A 13,510-nucleotide genomic window follows, 5' to 3' on the forward strand; every position below is an offset into this window, starting at 1 on the left:
AAATCAAAGGATGACAATGCAGCGCCTCGAAAAGCGCTTGCCACTAACGCTATCCTTCAAGAGAAGCTTTCTTGGTACATGGATACTATAGAAGTGCATCTCATCAATTCTATATCAACAGCTTCAACCACATTCTTTACGGCGCTGGGCTCGTTAAAAGAGCTCCACTCCGAAGCAGCCGATTCTGTCGAGAGAATCAGAGTGCTGAGACAAGAACTGGAGGCCCTGGATGAAGAGGTCGCAACTAGCGGGCTGGAGGCAGTCCAAAAACGAAGACGACAACAAAACCTTCAAGGATTAAGCCATGCCGTCGAGCAACTTCGCCAAATCGCCGAAGGGTTGGCTGCATGCGAATCGTTGGTAGATGAGGGCGAGGTGGACAAGGCGCTGAACAGCATTGACATAATAGAGAAGCTCATCTCTGGGGAGCGCGATGAACCGACGGAGGACGGACTGGAGTTGCGAGACCTGCGAGGCGCTGCAGCACTCCAGAATATCGATGCAGATCTCAACACGCTGCGATTCAGGGCAGGAAAGGCATACGAATCACAATTTATCACCATTCTTCTCGCAGATTTCCGGCGGCACGTCGAATCTGTGTCACCTGCCGATGTTCTTTTGCGATGGAATAATGCCGCCTCACGAGCGAGAGGAGGGCATTCTCGGTCACCGTCTGTATTCCCCACATACCTCACAGCAACAGAAGATTTGAAGGTACAGCTGCATCCTGCGATGGCTGGTCTGTCTCGAGCAAAACATGTCAGTACGGCAGCCCTGGCATACAGAGATGCGGCATTGAAGGAAATCAGAAACCTCATTCGACGTCCCTTGCCAAGTTCGAGCGAAGATGACAACATGTCTCTGATGTCTGTTTCGACAGCTGGTGGGGGGAGACATCTATCGGGTCAGGAAAAGTCGGCCAACCTCGCGCGCAATCTGCGTGCGCTGGAGCCTGAAGATGCCGAAGACTTACTGAAGAAGATATATATCAGCGTGACAGAGGCACTAAGGAGACTATCTACACAAGTCAAGGTTCTCTTGGATATCGCGTCATCCCTCGCAGACACACCAGAGGGAGAGGGCGTCAAGTCTCCCACCATGCGGTCACCACTGGGTAGCCCTCAGACAGGCCAGGCGCCTAGTCCTGGGGTTGAGATCCAAGAGGAGCTGCACAAGGCGTTGGATGTAACACATCTTTTAGCCCAGGGCGTCGACATTGCCAATGACAAGATTGTCAAGGTCCTCAAGGTTCGCACTGAGCAAGCAACGGATCTGCCACTGGACATGTTCTTACGATACTTTACGCTGAACTTGTACTTTGCGAACGAGTGTGAAGCTATCTCGGGGCGAAGCGGCACGTCACTGAAGAATGTGGTCAACAGCCATATCAAGGAGTTTGTCCAGAGGCACCAGAACGCTGCAATGCAAACACTTGCGCAAGGCATGGAAGCTGATAGATGGGTTGCCAAAGACTTTAACGAGAAGCTTACCAGACAGCTTGGGGAAATCTTGGAATGCAGCACGCATGACGCCGAGTCGTGGGGCAACGGTAGTAAGCTTTGGGTGCCAGCAATGGAGCTCCTCAAATTGAAGCTGGAGGAGGAGGCGGCGGCGGAAAAAGACAAGGAAAGGAGCAGCAGCGAAAAGGAAAAGGCGCGACCAGCTGTTATTGAGTCTGAGAAATTTATTCTTCCCAACTCGGCCCTTCTATGCATGCAAGGGTTGGAAGGCTTTTTGCATCTGATTGCGGGCATTCCCTCAATGGCCACAGATATTGCAACGTCTCTAATCGCTTACCTCCAACTCTTCAACTCGCGATGCACGCAGCTCATCCTGGGCGCGGGCGCTACAAAGACTGCGGGACTTAGGAACATCACGACCAAGCATTTGTCCCTCGCATCCCGAGCCCTCGGATTGATAGCTACGCTCATACCACACATCCGCGAGTTTGTCCGACGACATGCCGGGTCCGGCGCAGGCACGTCTGCGCTAATGGGCGAGTTTGACAAGATTCGCCGATTATTACAAGAGCACCAGAGCAATATTCATCAGAAGCTGGTCGAGATGATGAACGGCCGTGCCACTGTTCACTCCAAGGGTATGAAAGCGATTGAATGGCACAAGGACGGCGCAAGTGCACGCACACATGGCTACATGGAAACGTTGGTCAAGGAGACGAGCACACTATACAAGGTTCTTACGAAACACCTTCCGGATAGCACGACCCAGAGCATCATGTTTCCAGTGTTTAGCGGCTACAAGGAGCAACTTGGATCGGCATTCAAAGATGCAGACGCGAAGAATAAGGCCGGCCAGCAAAGGTACGTCGGGAGTCTTGGTTGTGAAGCTTATTGTACTAAAACTTCCATAGCATGCTCCGAGATATCGCGTTGTTTAAGAGCACACTAGGCAGTATCGAGGGATTTGGAGATGCCGGCGAATACTTGACAAATATTGTCAACAGCAAAGAAGTTGCGGCCGAGGCTGAGGCGAGCGCTGTTGACGCTGCAAAAGACGCTACGTTGGGGGACAAAGCGAAGCAAGACAATGCAAACGGCGAGGACGAGGGGAAAACGGATAAGGCGGAGGACGAGGATGCTGCCACTAAAGACGAAAAGACTGAGTCTGGTGAGGAGGAGAAGCCACCCGAGCCACCGGCCAAGGACAATGTCGCGGTGAACGGCAAAACAGACAGTGTGAGGAGCATGTAGGGCTGGGCTGCCGCACGAGCAACAGGGTTGAACATGTAGATAGAATAGGCTGGTGTCGCTAGACGAGCGCAGGGACAAGCAACGGAAGTATTTACACGGCTCCGAGTTGTCGGTACAAATTTCACTCGGAGACGTTGATACGGAGACATGGACGACCTGTCAAGTCTACATGCTCACCGCCCATGGATGGATGGGGAGAGAGGCGAAAAGTAGGCGAGGTCAAATCAAAGACATGCAGACGCTGGACATATATTTCTTTGGTTCTTTTCGCCACTCTACATGTCAGCTCAACATGGTGATAAAAAAGCAAAGCCGCCTTGCGCACCAAGGGCTAGCCGGTGACGGCCATGGGTTAGCGAAGAAAGCAGACGTCGCATTTGGGCAATGTACAAACATCCCCCTCCTCTCACCAGCACCGACGCCTCGAGGGCCACTTTACGGTAGGTTGGGAAAGAAGTTTTTGAGACAAGAATTGTAGGTGAAAGGGGTGCTCGGGCAGAAAGATGCCGTCATGTGTCGCGCACGCGCGAGGAACGGAAGTGCCAGGGCCAGGGCGCCTCTCTCGGCATTGTCGGCAGCCTGTCTGGTGTTGTCGTACGCGGTGGGTGGTCTTGTGGTGTTTCTTCTTCTCATCTTCCTTGGACCAGAGGATGCTCATAGCTGCCAAACCCCGTCGAGGGGGGGAAAGACCAACTCGTCCACGTCATGTCCTCTGAGGCAGGGCATGTTTCACGAGCCGCCGTGGCCTTTGTCCAGCGCTCTCCATCCACGCTGCTATATTTTCCTTTTCTTGTCGATCATCAAGGCCCCTGGCTCCGATGGGCTCTGCGCTAGACCCATGGCTACAGTGCGGCACAGTGCGGTACCTGGAGCACTGCACTGTCGACTCGACGTACACCCCCGGTTCCAAGATGTTGAATGTTTCAGCAATGCCGACTTGACAACGGGACGAAAATAAAAAGACGTCCCGCGACGGAAAGACATCCCGGGGTTCACTAGTTCATTACCTGAATCAGAGAATTAGGCCTCCCCGGCTTTTACTACTACAGTGAGCGCGCGGTATTGAACCCTCCAACAGAGCCTTGGCACAGGCTAGCAACACCAACATCAAACCGATACTTCAACTCCTCTCTACCTTTGGCGATGAATGACGTACCAAAAAATATATATATGTATGCAAAAGTAAAGTATAATCAATATCATTTTGAATACATTTTCCCGCGAAATAGTTGTTTTTCAAACCATCTTCCCCCTCTTTCTCGTGCTGTTGCCGGCCTGCCCCGCGCCTCGTAACAATCAGCCACGCGCCGCCGACAACACCACCAGAACGGCAGAGAGACAACTGTTGCGCAGATTCTTTTGATTCTTTTCAATCGGGCTGTCTCTTGCCATGCGCCACCCTTTTCTTCGGTCCATACCCGCTTCGTAAGGACGTTGCTCCTCTCTAGCATGCTGCATAAGCGCTCTCTACATTTTGCGAAGTTCAAAATTGGCCCTGGGGATTGTACGCGAACACTTAGGCACACAGGGTATGTAAATGACGTTTTCTTGTGTCACGCCGCACGCATGGGGCAAGCGGGATTATTCCTGCGATGAGTATACCTGCCAAAATGGAATCACGTCCAATATCACAGGAAGGGCTGTTTACAGTTCTTCTTGTGGCGGTATTGTTTTGCATGTGATGCAGAGGCATCGCTGTCCCATGGCTCTCGCCGCCATCTCTACGGGTGAAGAACCAGACTTTGCACCTGTCAAGCTGCAAAAGCTTGGGATGAACAAGGATTCTAGCGGAAGGGATGCGACGTTCGGATCGCGCGGCCGTGTTCAGCTTCGTTACCCGAGTCGACAACCCGTCACCAAACTTGTTCCTGACGAAAAGAGGCGTCCTGATGACATTTCTTTTTTTTTTTGTTGAAGACTTGCAGGAAAACTTGGTGACACTTGCATGCAATAATTTGCAAAGCAGGCTGCCGTCATGCTCAGATAGATAGTAAAGAGGCTGGCTGATCTGCATTTTCCCGAGTCCATTTTCCCTCACCACGAAGACCGGGGCGGTTCGCACTCTGCACCGGGCCGCCCGGGCAATATTATTCATCATACTACAGCACAAAAAGACCGAGGACAAGGCAGCCAGCCAGCTCAAAGAGTGTCCAACATGGCCCCAGCGGCGGTCATCGTGTCATGTCTCCACCGAGGGTCTAGAATGTGATGTACTATCAGCAGAGAGAGAGAGCCGGACAACGGTGGTCTTTTGGTGGTCGGACAGATGGTTCGGCCTTCTTTTACTTTCCAAGCTGAAGCGGGGTTCAATATTTTCTGCAAAGTACTGGATATATCGTAACATGGCGCATTTGAATTGACTCTTGCATGCCAGCTGTGAATGGTAATGATGGTCGCGATGGTGTGCGTCGGGGCTAGAACTGTGTGCGAACTGTATGCGCCGTACTGTACCGCACTGTGCAGGCTGCGTCAAGGGCAAGTCCACGACATGTGCATTGCACGAATATATCTGCAATAATGGTGCCATAAAACTGGTGTTCATGTAATGCAAAAGAATCATTACTTATGCATAACGAAAGCAAGGGGCCAACCCGAGGATAATCATAATCATTATTATGGCTAATAGCAGGACTCGTATAGTGGTTTGTTGCTGGGTACACACTGTGCCCTGACGCAGTGGCACCGTGTGTCTTCACGGAGACTACCAGGTACATGATTTGTTATTTGTCTTTCAGAGAAAGAAAAAAGACGCATTCATGCTCTCAGCTTGGCCTTGCAGTACAAAGTTACCTCGTTATCTGTGGCGGTCAAACGCTGACAAGGATTACTCTCGTGGTCCGACAGGGAACAGAATAAGCATTTTCCAACTTGACCAGGCACCCACGCCCCCATGTTGCAACGTGGAACCAGTCAAAAGCCTCCGAGAGCAGATTCTGTCAGGCACCTGCAGCTCCGGGCCGGTCGGCTTGTAACTGCGAACCAGGGAGGGGGTTTGATAATCCATGCTTACAGGGGGGCCAATGGCAAGCCAAGTCTTGCGATGGGCTTTGTTCCCCTCCGTTTTGCCCACTTATTCCCAAACGGAAACCAAACGGAAAACACCGTGATGCCCACCACCGCTAAAAAATAGAAGAAAAAAAAAATAGGGGAACGGAAGAGGCTTCCTAATTATCTCTAACCGAGCAAGGTAGGAGAAAGAAAAAACTTGCACATGCTTCGTTGACTCGTGAGAAGGGCTGTTGTACCCGTTGTGGCCAATTACTAGGCTACTGGTGAGAGGCAAAGAGAATTCTCTGCGCCCACCAAGTTGCCAAACCATAGCGAGGGGAGAAGACTTGATGGAACCCAGTCGAAGGGAAAAACAGCGCTGAATGAGTCGATGGCTTGCTTCCTTGTCGACGTCTGACTCCCCTGGCCTGGTCCAGCGCATGTATACGTACGCCCTCGTATTCACTGCCCACAGTCGTGCCACCGACCTACAGTTTCCCATTACCACCATGGTACCAAGGTACCTTGTACATAGGTAGGCAGATGAGGGGGTAACGGTGATACTAATAGCCCAGCGTGGACGCGCAAGCTGCCTCCCTTGCTCTCCCCTTCGGTTACAGGGCACCCTGGTGCCTGGGCCGCTGGAGCCCGACCCATCCGACACCTGGTACCTGGCAGGATATGGCTCCTGATGACACTGACACTAACATTGGGTAATTGGGTAGGCACCTCAACCTCCTCGAATAAGTGACAAGTCAAAGAGGAAAAATCCGCAAACAGCGTTCAAGACGAAAAAAGAAAGTCAAGAGTAAAATCACGTCACGTTTTTAAAGGAGAAATTTTGTAATTGCTAGGGTTTCATGTCCATTCTGTGGTTCCTAGTATGTGGTTGTTTTGATCTCAAAACTATGTACAGGAAGGGTATTGTTCGCAAATGCAGCTCTATAAGCAGAATTCCCAAAATATTTTGAATTGGTTTTTTTGTCCTGTCCTGAGAGGTACTCGTCTCACTTTTTTGACTTGCTTTGATGAATACCCCTCTCCATCGTAGGACTGCTTTTTTTTTGGTTCCAAACTGCGCCTTGGTTTCCCATATATGCCTTCTAAGTCGTGCAAAATTCATTTCTTTCCTTCCTAAGGGGTATCTCTTTCTTGCCATTTTTCTGTGAGGAAAAAGGCACTTTCTATATCATAAGCCATAAAAGTCAATTTTATGCTTTGCAAAGGCGCACTGCGCACAACGTGTAATAAGGACTGGCAGGGGAGTGGTCTTGATGCCATCTTTCCCCGAAGCATTGCATCAGTCGGCTAGCCGACTATCATATCTTTGCAAGCTTTAATTGTGAGACACACGTGTATGCGTTTAGAAGAGGCCAGTGCTGCCAGATCCCAGAGAGGTCATCAGGTCAACGGAGTTGGTGACCTTGGTCTGAACGTCATCCGGCAGGTAGTAGGCGTTGTTGCACGGGAAGACCTCGCAGCCGGACATGGGCGTGGCCTGACCAGAGGGCCACATCTGCTTGATGTTGTTGGTGTCGGAGGGAACGACAATGGCGGAGACGTCGAAGTAGGTCATGCCGCCATAACCACCAAAGGCGACCTCGCCCAGCATGCCATCGGCCTTGGGCTTGCCGGCCTCAACGGCGATGAAGTTGCCCTGGTAGTTGGCGGGGAAGGTGACGGTCGTCTTCTCCGCGTTGCTGACGGTGACAGGGTCAATTTCGGGGGACCCGGGGCTGGGCGTGAAGTAGACGGTGCGCTGAACGTCGTCCAGGGTCCAGAAGGTAACGGTACCAGCGCTGACGGCGGCAGCAGAGGCGGCAAGGCTGAGAAGAGTCTTGGAGAAGTGCATTTTGATTGATTTGCGAAGGAGCTTTTCAGAAAAGTCTTGTAAGGATAGTAGGTGATCGTCGAGATCTAGGTATGTGGATAGGGAGTGTGTTGAGGTTTGCTTTCAAAGGAATGAAGAAGCAAAGAGTCGAGTTCCTGTCAAAGGAAGTAAAAGTCGAAATGACTTGAAGTGAGAATGAATGTCCGAAGGATTGTGTGTGCAACAGAAAGAAAGAACATCGAGATAGGATCGGGGGAGGGGCGCCGTTTTATAAGTGAAGCCGTCCGGGGCAACAACAGAAGAATTCTGAAAGAAGCATCTGGGTACCGAGCCGTGGGTCATGTCAAGATTCTAGACCAAGAAGTCTGGAGACGGTATCCACGTATCCGTTGTACATTGTTTAGACGTATGTCTGTGTGTAGAGGTACCGGTATACCGGCATGTACATATGCAAGTACCTGTTCGTTGCCGCCTTGCCCTGTGCTGGGTTCATCATCTGCTATGGCTCGCGGGCGGGAAGTCTATCTGGGTGTGCGTGCGCAAGTGCAGTCTGTTCCTGACTCTACGCAAGCCACTGACACCCCACACCTGCACCCACACCCCCCTTCCCAGGCCACACTGTGCGGATAGATGATAGGTCCCTGTTCCAAAGTACTGCTTGTACCTTGACTAGTTAGTTTGCCGCCTTGTTGATGTGTGCTCCGTTAAGAGTACAATGTGTGCCTCGTCGTTCTCCGACTCGGTGTGTGTGGGTGGGACGACGGAGAACGGTGCCGCCCATTCATCAGTGCCTATTCAGCAGCCCTTGGTGGGCCGACCGTCCATTGTACCTGCAGCGCCCGTCTGGACAAGCGTACCCGTAGAGCGCCGATTTATTCCCTCATTTTGGGCTGTATTTTGGGCTGTGCTGGTAGCATGTGCTGGTCGCGAGCCTGGAGGGGGAGCCTAATGATGGCGGTGGCCACGTCGGCTGTGTCATAGCCAGGGCAGTTGCAGAAGTAGCAAGCAAACATCAAAGGATGTCAATAGTAGTTCCGATGCTTGCTGGCTGTCCAGTTTCGGTAAAGGCTTCTCCTTGCTGGATGTATCTTGTTATTGTGCGTATTATTGTCTGCTATTGTTATTAGTCAACACTCTGCCTTGTAACTTTAGTGGTGTACCAGTACACCACACACCTCCATGCGACGGCTTCGCAGGCAATAGATATAGTGCTGGTAATAGAAGTGGCAGGTCCTTGTACTGGTAATACTCCGTACGAATGGTCCGAAACGGTGGGTTAGCGCCGTTACCGACCGTGTTCTGGAATCAAAAAGCGGTTCCGCTGGCCCATGGTCTTTGCTCCGTTTTGGTGGGTAAGCGAAAGAGATTTCTCCGTTGACAACTCGACAGGAACCAGAAATGCAAGTGCGAAGGTTATTAGTACAACCAACCTACCGAGGCCCAAGTGTTTTGCGCGCCCACTTGCGGGCAGTCTATGCAAGGTTTTCAAAACGGAGCGCCGACAGCCAGACGGCTGGCAGTTATCCGTGCTCGATTCTAAACGTGTAGTTATATGCCTCATCAGTTACCTGTGTTTCCACCTGCCCAACATGGCTTGTGATGGTGGTGCTGCTTCTCGTCGCGTAGAGTGCATCCATCGCGACCAAGTCGCCGCATAGTGATACCGACCGTGATTGCCAGACTTGTCTCATATGCCTGATTCTGGAGTGCATCTTCCGTGTCGCGATTGCATGCTTTTCGATAACTTCTGCATAGTGATAGCCACAGAGAAACCTGCGCTGCACACCACCTATCCGACGTGGGAAAGGGTGGCGGGACAACTTGCACGCACTTTCTGAACAAGATGAGCAGTGCAGAGGTTCTTTTGCCAGTGTCGGTTGTACGACTCAATTGCAAGTCACCGCGTCGTTGATACCAGGGACATCGTCTTCGACCAAACCGCGCCAGCGGCTTCAGAGTTTGCTGGGCACTCCACTTTTCCGTCTGAGTCGTCCGAGTGGCTCCGGCCGTGCAGAAGAAAAACTAGCAACGAGCCATGATTGGAGGACGACTTGCGACCGGAATCACTCCCCAGGCACCCGGTCGCAAAGTGTCCGTGGCTTGCCCGGCAAACCCTGGTACCTGACGCGGGAGCGAACAAGGGCCGGAAAGCTTGGCCGTGAAGGACCACGGAGGCCTGGAAGCGAAAAGAGCCGTACCCGCCAGCGAGGCAGCCGGACGGTCATTCAAGCAAGTCGTGTGCTCGGGATGTGTCAAAATCGGATGCGGCATAAAGGCAACAGGTTGAAGCTGCGGAGGCCAGAGAGTCTGTAGTTGGAGGCCGCATGAGCATGATTGGGTCCACGTAGTGCATGCAAACGCATGTCTCTCTTTTGCCTTCGGCTTTCTGCTAAAAAGGAAAATGGATAAGAAAACTGAGAAAGGAAAAATGCCGCAAAAGGGCTGCGGCTGATGCAATGTTGGACGTGGTCGGGAGTGTTGTGTTTGCTGACCGACACCCGTCGCTGCGGGCGTCGCTTGGCAGAGGTACCCAACAGTCAGTAAAGGCGAACTGAAGAGCTTTTCTAGCAAGGTTTGCTTAGCTTGTTGCGGCGGTATGCAAGGTACCGATAACGATCCCACAAACAACGTCTGTTGGCCAATGCAACGATGCCCAAAATTAATGAATCGGGCAGGTCGTCGCCGCCACCAGCGAGTCGTGAGCCGTGCCTTTGCGTTTGGCAATGGTTCTCTTGGGCAGGTACTTTGGGCACGACTAAGTCGAGCGGGGGGAGGCGCCTTACCTAAGCACAATGGCCGTGCCTCAGCCACCTGGCACGAATAAGCACCTCCCTTCTACAGGCACTTTGGGCAAGCCACACCCCCGCTGTGATTGGGCTCACAGTGCATTTTACAGTGCATACAACAAACACAGCCACGCCGTGCACCTCCGAGTGAGGTACCCGAGGCGAGAGGACTTTTGTAAATGGTGTATTACACAATTGCCTTCCTCAATCATTCAATTGTGTGGTTAGACAAGTTGACAATAAGCCAATTTAGACTAACTTGTACTCTGAGCCAGTACTTGTCTGTAAAAGTGAGCAGGTTGAGCCCCTCCTCCGCCCACTGCCTGTCGTGCTTGGCATGACATTGCAGAATATCGAATATTCTGACCAAGAAACAAAGACCTCGCACCTCTCGCCTTGCACAGATATGAGGCTTCACAAGAGCGCCAAGTGTACTTTGACGGTCTCGACTCTGGTCCTTTGCGCTTGTACCGTGACTTCTACCACATCGGGTCGGATGTACATGGCAGCGGAACATGCCGACGAAGAGACAAAAAGAACTGCAGGCGGAAGTCGCATTCAATGTAGCTATGATTACTATCTGGGGGGTTGTTCTAGCAATGAAGGTAACGCATGTGAATGTATTCTGTGCCCGTCAAAGGCCTGCCAGCGTACTCTCCCGCCATCGTCATGGCATCGCCACTCACCAACGGCCGCCTCCGAGCTTCCATTTCTCCGTCCGGAAACTTAACGGAACTATTTTTCCCCAGGCCGTTGCTCGATAGAGTTTTTTCGTTATACGCTTGACGTCTTTTGTTTCGGAAACCGTGCCTTTGGGTGGCGCAGTGCAAGGCGAACCGAGGAGCCGTTCCAAACTCTATTTGTCCCTCGCCACGGACGCAGATAGATGTAGAAGCAACAGAAACTGGACCATGCTAAATTCTGGAAGCTTGAGAAAATTTGCTTACCAGCTAGGTTGTCACCTCTGGTTGTTGCGGCGGATGACGAACCCTGCATCGGCTGGTGTAATTGAGCATCTGGACAATGCCTCTTGTCGACGTACTACATGTTCCATGACCATGTAAATCGGGCAATACTCCAGTTGAAAGAGAGTCTCACTCATATTAGTGTTTTACTTGATCTTCTTCCTGCTTAACTCCTTGGTGCTGTAATCTTCCGTTCCCCGTAGTACCGGCCTATCTCGCCTTTTCGCGATTCCAAAACGACCGCAGCACAAACACCATGACCAGCATGCCCACGTCCAAGCCAATCGTCCACGTATATCCGATCAGGTACCGCGGCGCATCCGTCGTCCTCCACACAAACAGCGGCAGCCACGCACCGAAAGCATTGCCGAGCGTGTTCATACTGCTGAGCACGATGGCGCGCTCCTCCGCGTCGTCAGCGCAAATCTCGTTGGCCCACGCGTAGACGACCGGCGCGATGCCGTTGGCCGACCCGGCCAGGAAGAAGGCGAAGAACTTGAGCCCCGTCGGCACATGCCAGACGGCGAGCACCGCGCTCGCAAGGATGTTGAGCAGCGCCGTCGCCGCGATGAGCGGCACCTTGGCGTCGGCGTAGGCGTCCGAGAGCACGCCGCAAACGAGCGCGGACGTGATGGTGACGGCGGGTGACACCGTCGTGATGGTGTTGATCTCCTCGACGCTATAGCCGCTCGCCTTGAGCCACAGCGGCAGCCCGCTATTAGCGGAGACGCCGTCGGCCTGGGAGAAGAAGAAGGCGAAGCCGACGAGCGCCCAGAAGCGCCACCCGGTGAGCGTCTTCCTGAAGACGGCCCGGGTCAGCGGCCGGCGGGCCTGTCTGCGCTCCTTGCACATGCGCGCCCGCGCGAGCTCGGCCTCGCGCGGCGTCAGGAACAGCGACCGCGGGCGCTCTGGCAGACCGGGCAGGCAGAGGAAGCCGAGCGCGGCGACGGGCAGCGTCGCCGCGAAGCACACCACGTACAGCCAGCGCCAGCCCTCGAGTCCGGCGCGCATGTGCAGCGTCGCGTGCGCGCCGGCCTGCACGTACCCGGCGCTCATGGCGCCGACCTGGCTGGCGACGAAGAAGAGCGCGCCGCGGCGGCCGAGCTCGGCGCGCGTGTACCAGCACCCGAGGTACCACTGCACCGCCGGGAAGAAGAGGCTGCCGGCGGCGCCGACGAGGAAGCGCAGCGCGTACAGCGGGCCGACGGAGCGCACGCGGAACTGCGCGAGCGTCAGCGCCGCCCACGCGACGTCCGCCGCGGGCAGCACCCAGCCGACGGAGCGCGCGCGCGTCATCAGCAGCGTCAGCGGCACCTGCGGCACCACCAGGCCGACCAGGTACGCCGCGTTGAGGTAGTTGAGCTCGTTGCCGAAGAGGTGCAGGTCCTCGCGCATGCCGCTCACGTACGCGGCGCTCATCGCCGACTGGTCAAGGACCTTGGCCCAGTACGCGAGGAAGACGAACACCAGGATCAGCAGGTCCAGCTTGACAATTAGCCGCCGCTCCTCGGGCGTGTCCGTCGGTGAGAACCACTGATACCACGCCTGCCGGACGGGTTCCTCGCGTGCGGCGGCGGCGGAAGTGGCGTCGTCGGCTTTGGCGCCGGCGTGTCCTGGAAGCTCCTGCTGCTTCTCGGTGGTTTGCACCACCGCTGCCTTTTCAGCTCCCTCGGACATATTTTTTAAGTAAAGCAACCGAATGTGCTAGATGTTGGCCAAGAACTGTGATCACAAACAAACGGATCCGGCTGGTGAGGCATGCCACCGATCTCGGGCCAGCATCAAGTATCACGCCATCGCCAGTGTCCACCGGCGGCCAAAATGCGAGCCTTTTCGGAGTAAGGATAGGGCTCTTTGGCTTCGAATGATAATTTTTCGTTACCAAATGGCATTTTTATCCTTCATTTGTTCACTAAATTTGATTATCACTGTTGAAGATGCTATTAGACGCCAGTCTATAGAATTTCACTACACACAAGAACTAACCCTTTCTTAGAACTTTCTATCACCTGCCGTTCGCCCAGCCTGGTGGACACAGCGATGTTTCTACTATAGACACGTCAGTAACATAGAGAGTCCAGCTTTGACTAAGAGTTTGCCAAACCAGTAGAGAACTCACGATTGTGTCATGGATTCGTGACTCCTCTTTAGAATAAAGCCCCAGCAGCGCGTATGCGCCCGATGTAGTACTGGTTTGGCCGCAAAAAACAACACCCACAGTAATGCCTG

The 13,510-nt window shown here is 53.3% G+C and overlaps 3 protein-coding genes across 3 annotated transcripts; 1 reads left to right on the forward strand and 2 right to left on the reverse strand.

The window, feature by feature from the left end:
• Positions 1-855: 855 nt before the first annotated feature.
• Positions 856-2,711, forward strand: ISF_00974 (Vps54-like protein; the record flags this gene model as incomplete). The annotated part of the gene is made up of 2 exons (XM_018844581.1): positions 856-2,321; positions 2,372-2,711. 2 exons carry the CDS (start codon positions 856-858, stop codon positions 2,709-2,711), a joined length of 1,806 nt encoding a protein of 601 aa, XP_018709031.1.
• Positions 2,712-7,062: 4,351 nt separating this feature from the next.
• ISF_00975 (hypothetical protein) lies at positions 7,063-7,551 on the reverse strand (the record flags this gene model as incomplete). Its single annotated transcript, XM_018844582.1, has 1 exon — positions 7,063-7,551. One exon carries the CDS (start codon positions 7,549-7,551, stop codon positions 7,063-7,065), a length of 489 nt encoding a protein of 162 aa, XP_018709032.1.
• A 3,940-nt stretch (positions 7,552-11,491) lies between these two features.
• ISF_00976 (Major facilitator superfamily domain, general substrate transporter) lies at positions 11,492-12,958 on the reverse strand (the record flags this gene model as incomplete). The annotated part of the gene is made up of 1 exon (XM_018844583.1): positions 11,492-12,958. One exon carries the CDS (start codon positions 12,956-12,958, stop codon positions 11,492-11,494), a length of 1,467 nt encoding a protein of 488 aa, XP_018709033.1.
• Positions 12,959-13,510: the final 552 nt, after the last annotated feature.

Source organism: Cordyceps fumosorosea (genome assembly GCF_001636725.1).
Source record: "Cordyceps fumosorosea ARSEF 2679 chromosome Unknown scaffold_1, whole genome shotgun sequence".
NCBI classification, from domain to species: Eukaryota; Fungi; Ascomycota; class Sordariomycetes; order Hypocreales; family Cordycipitaceae; genus Cordyceps; species Cordyceps fumosorosea.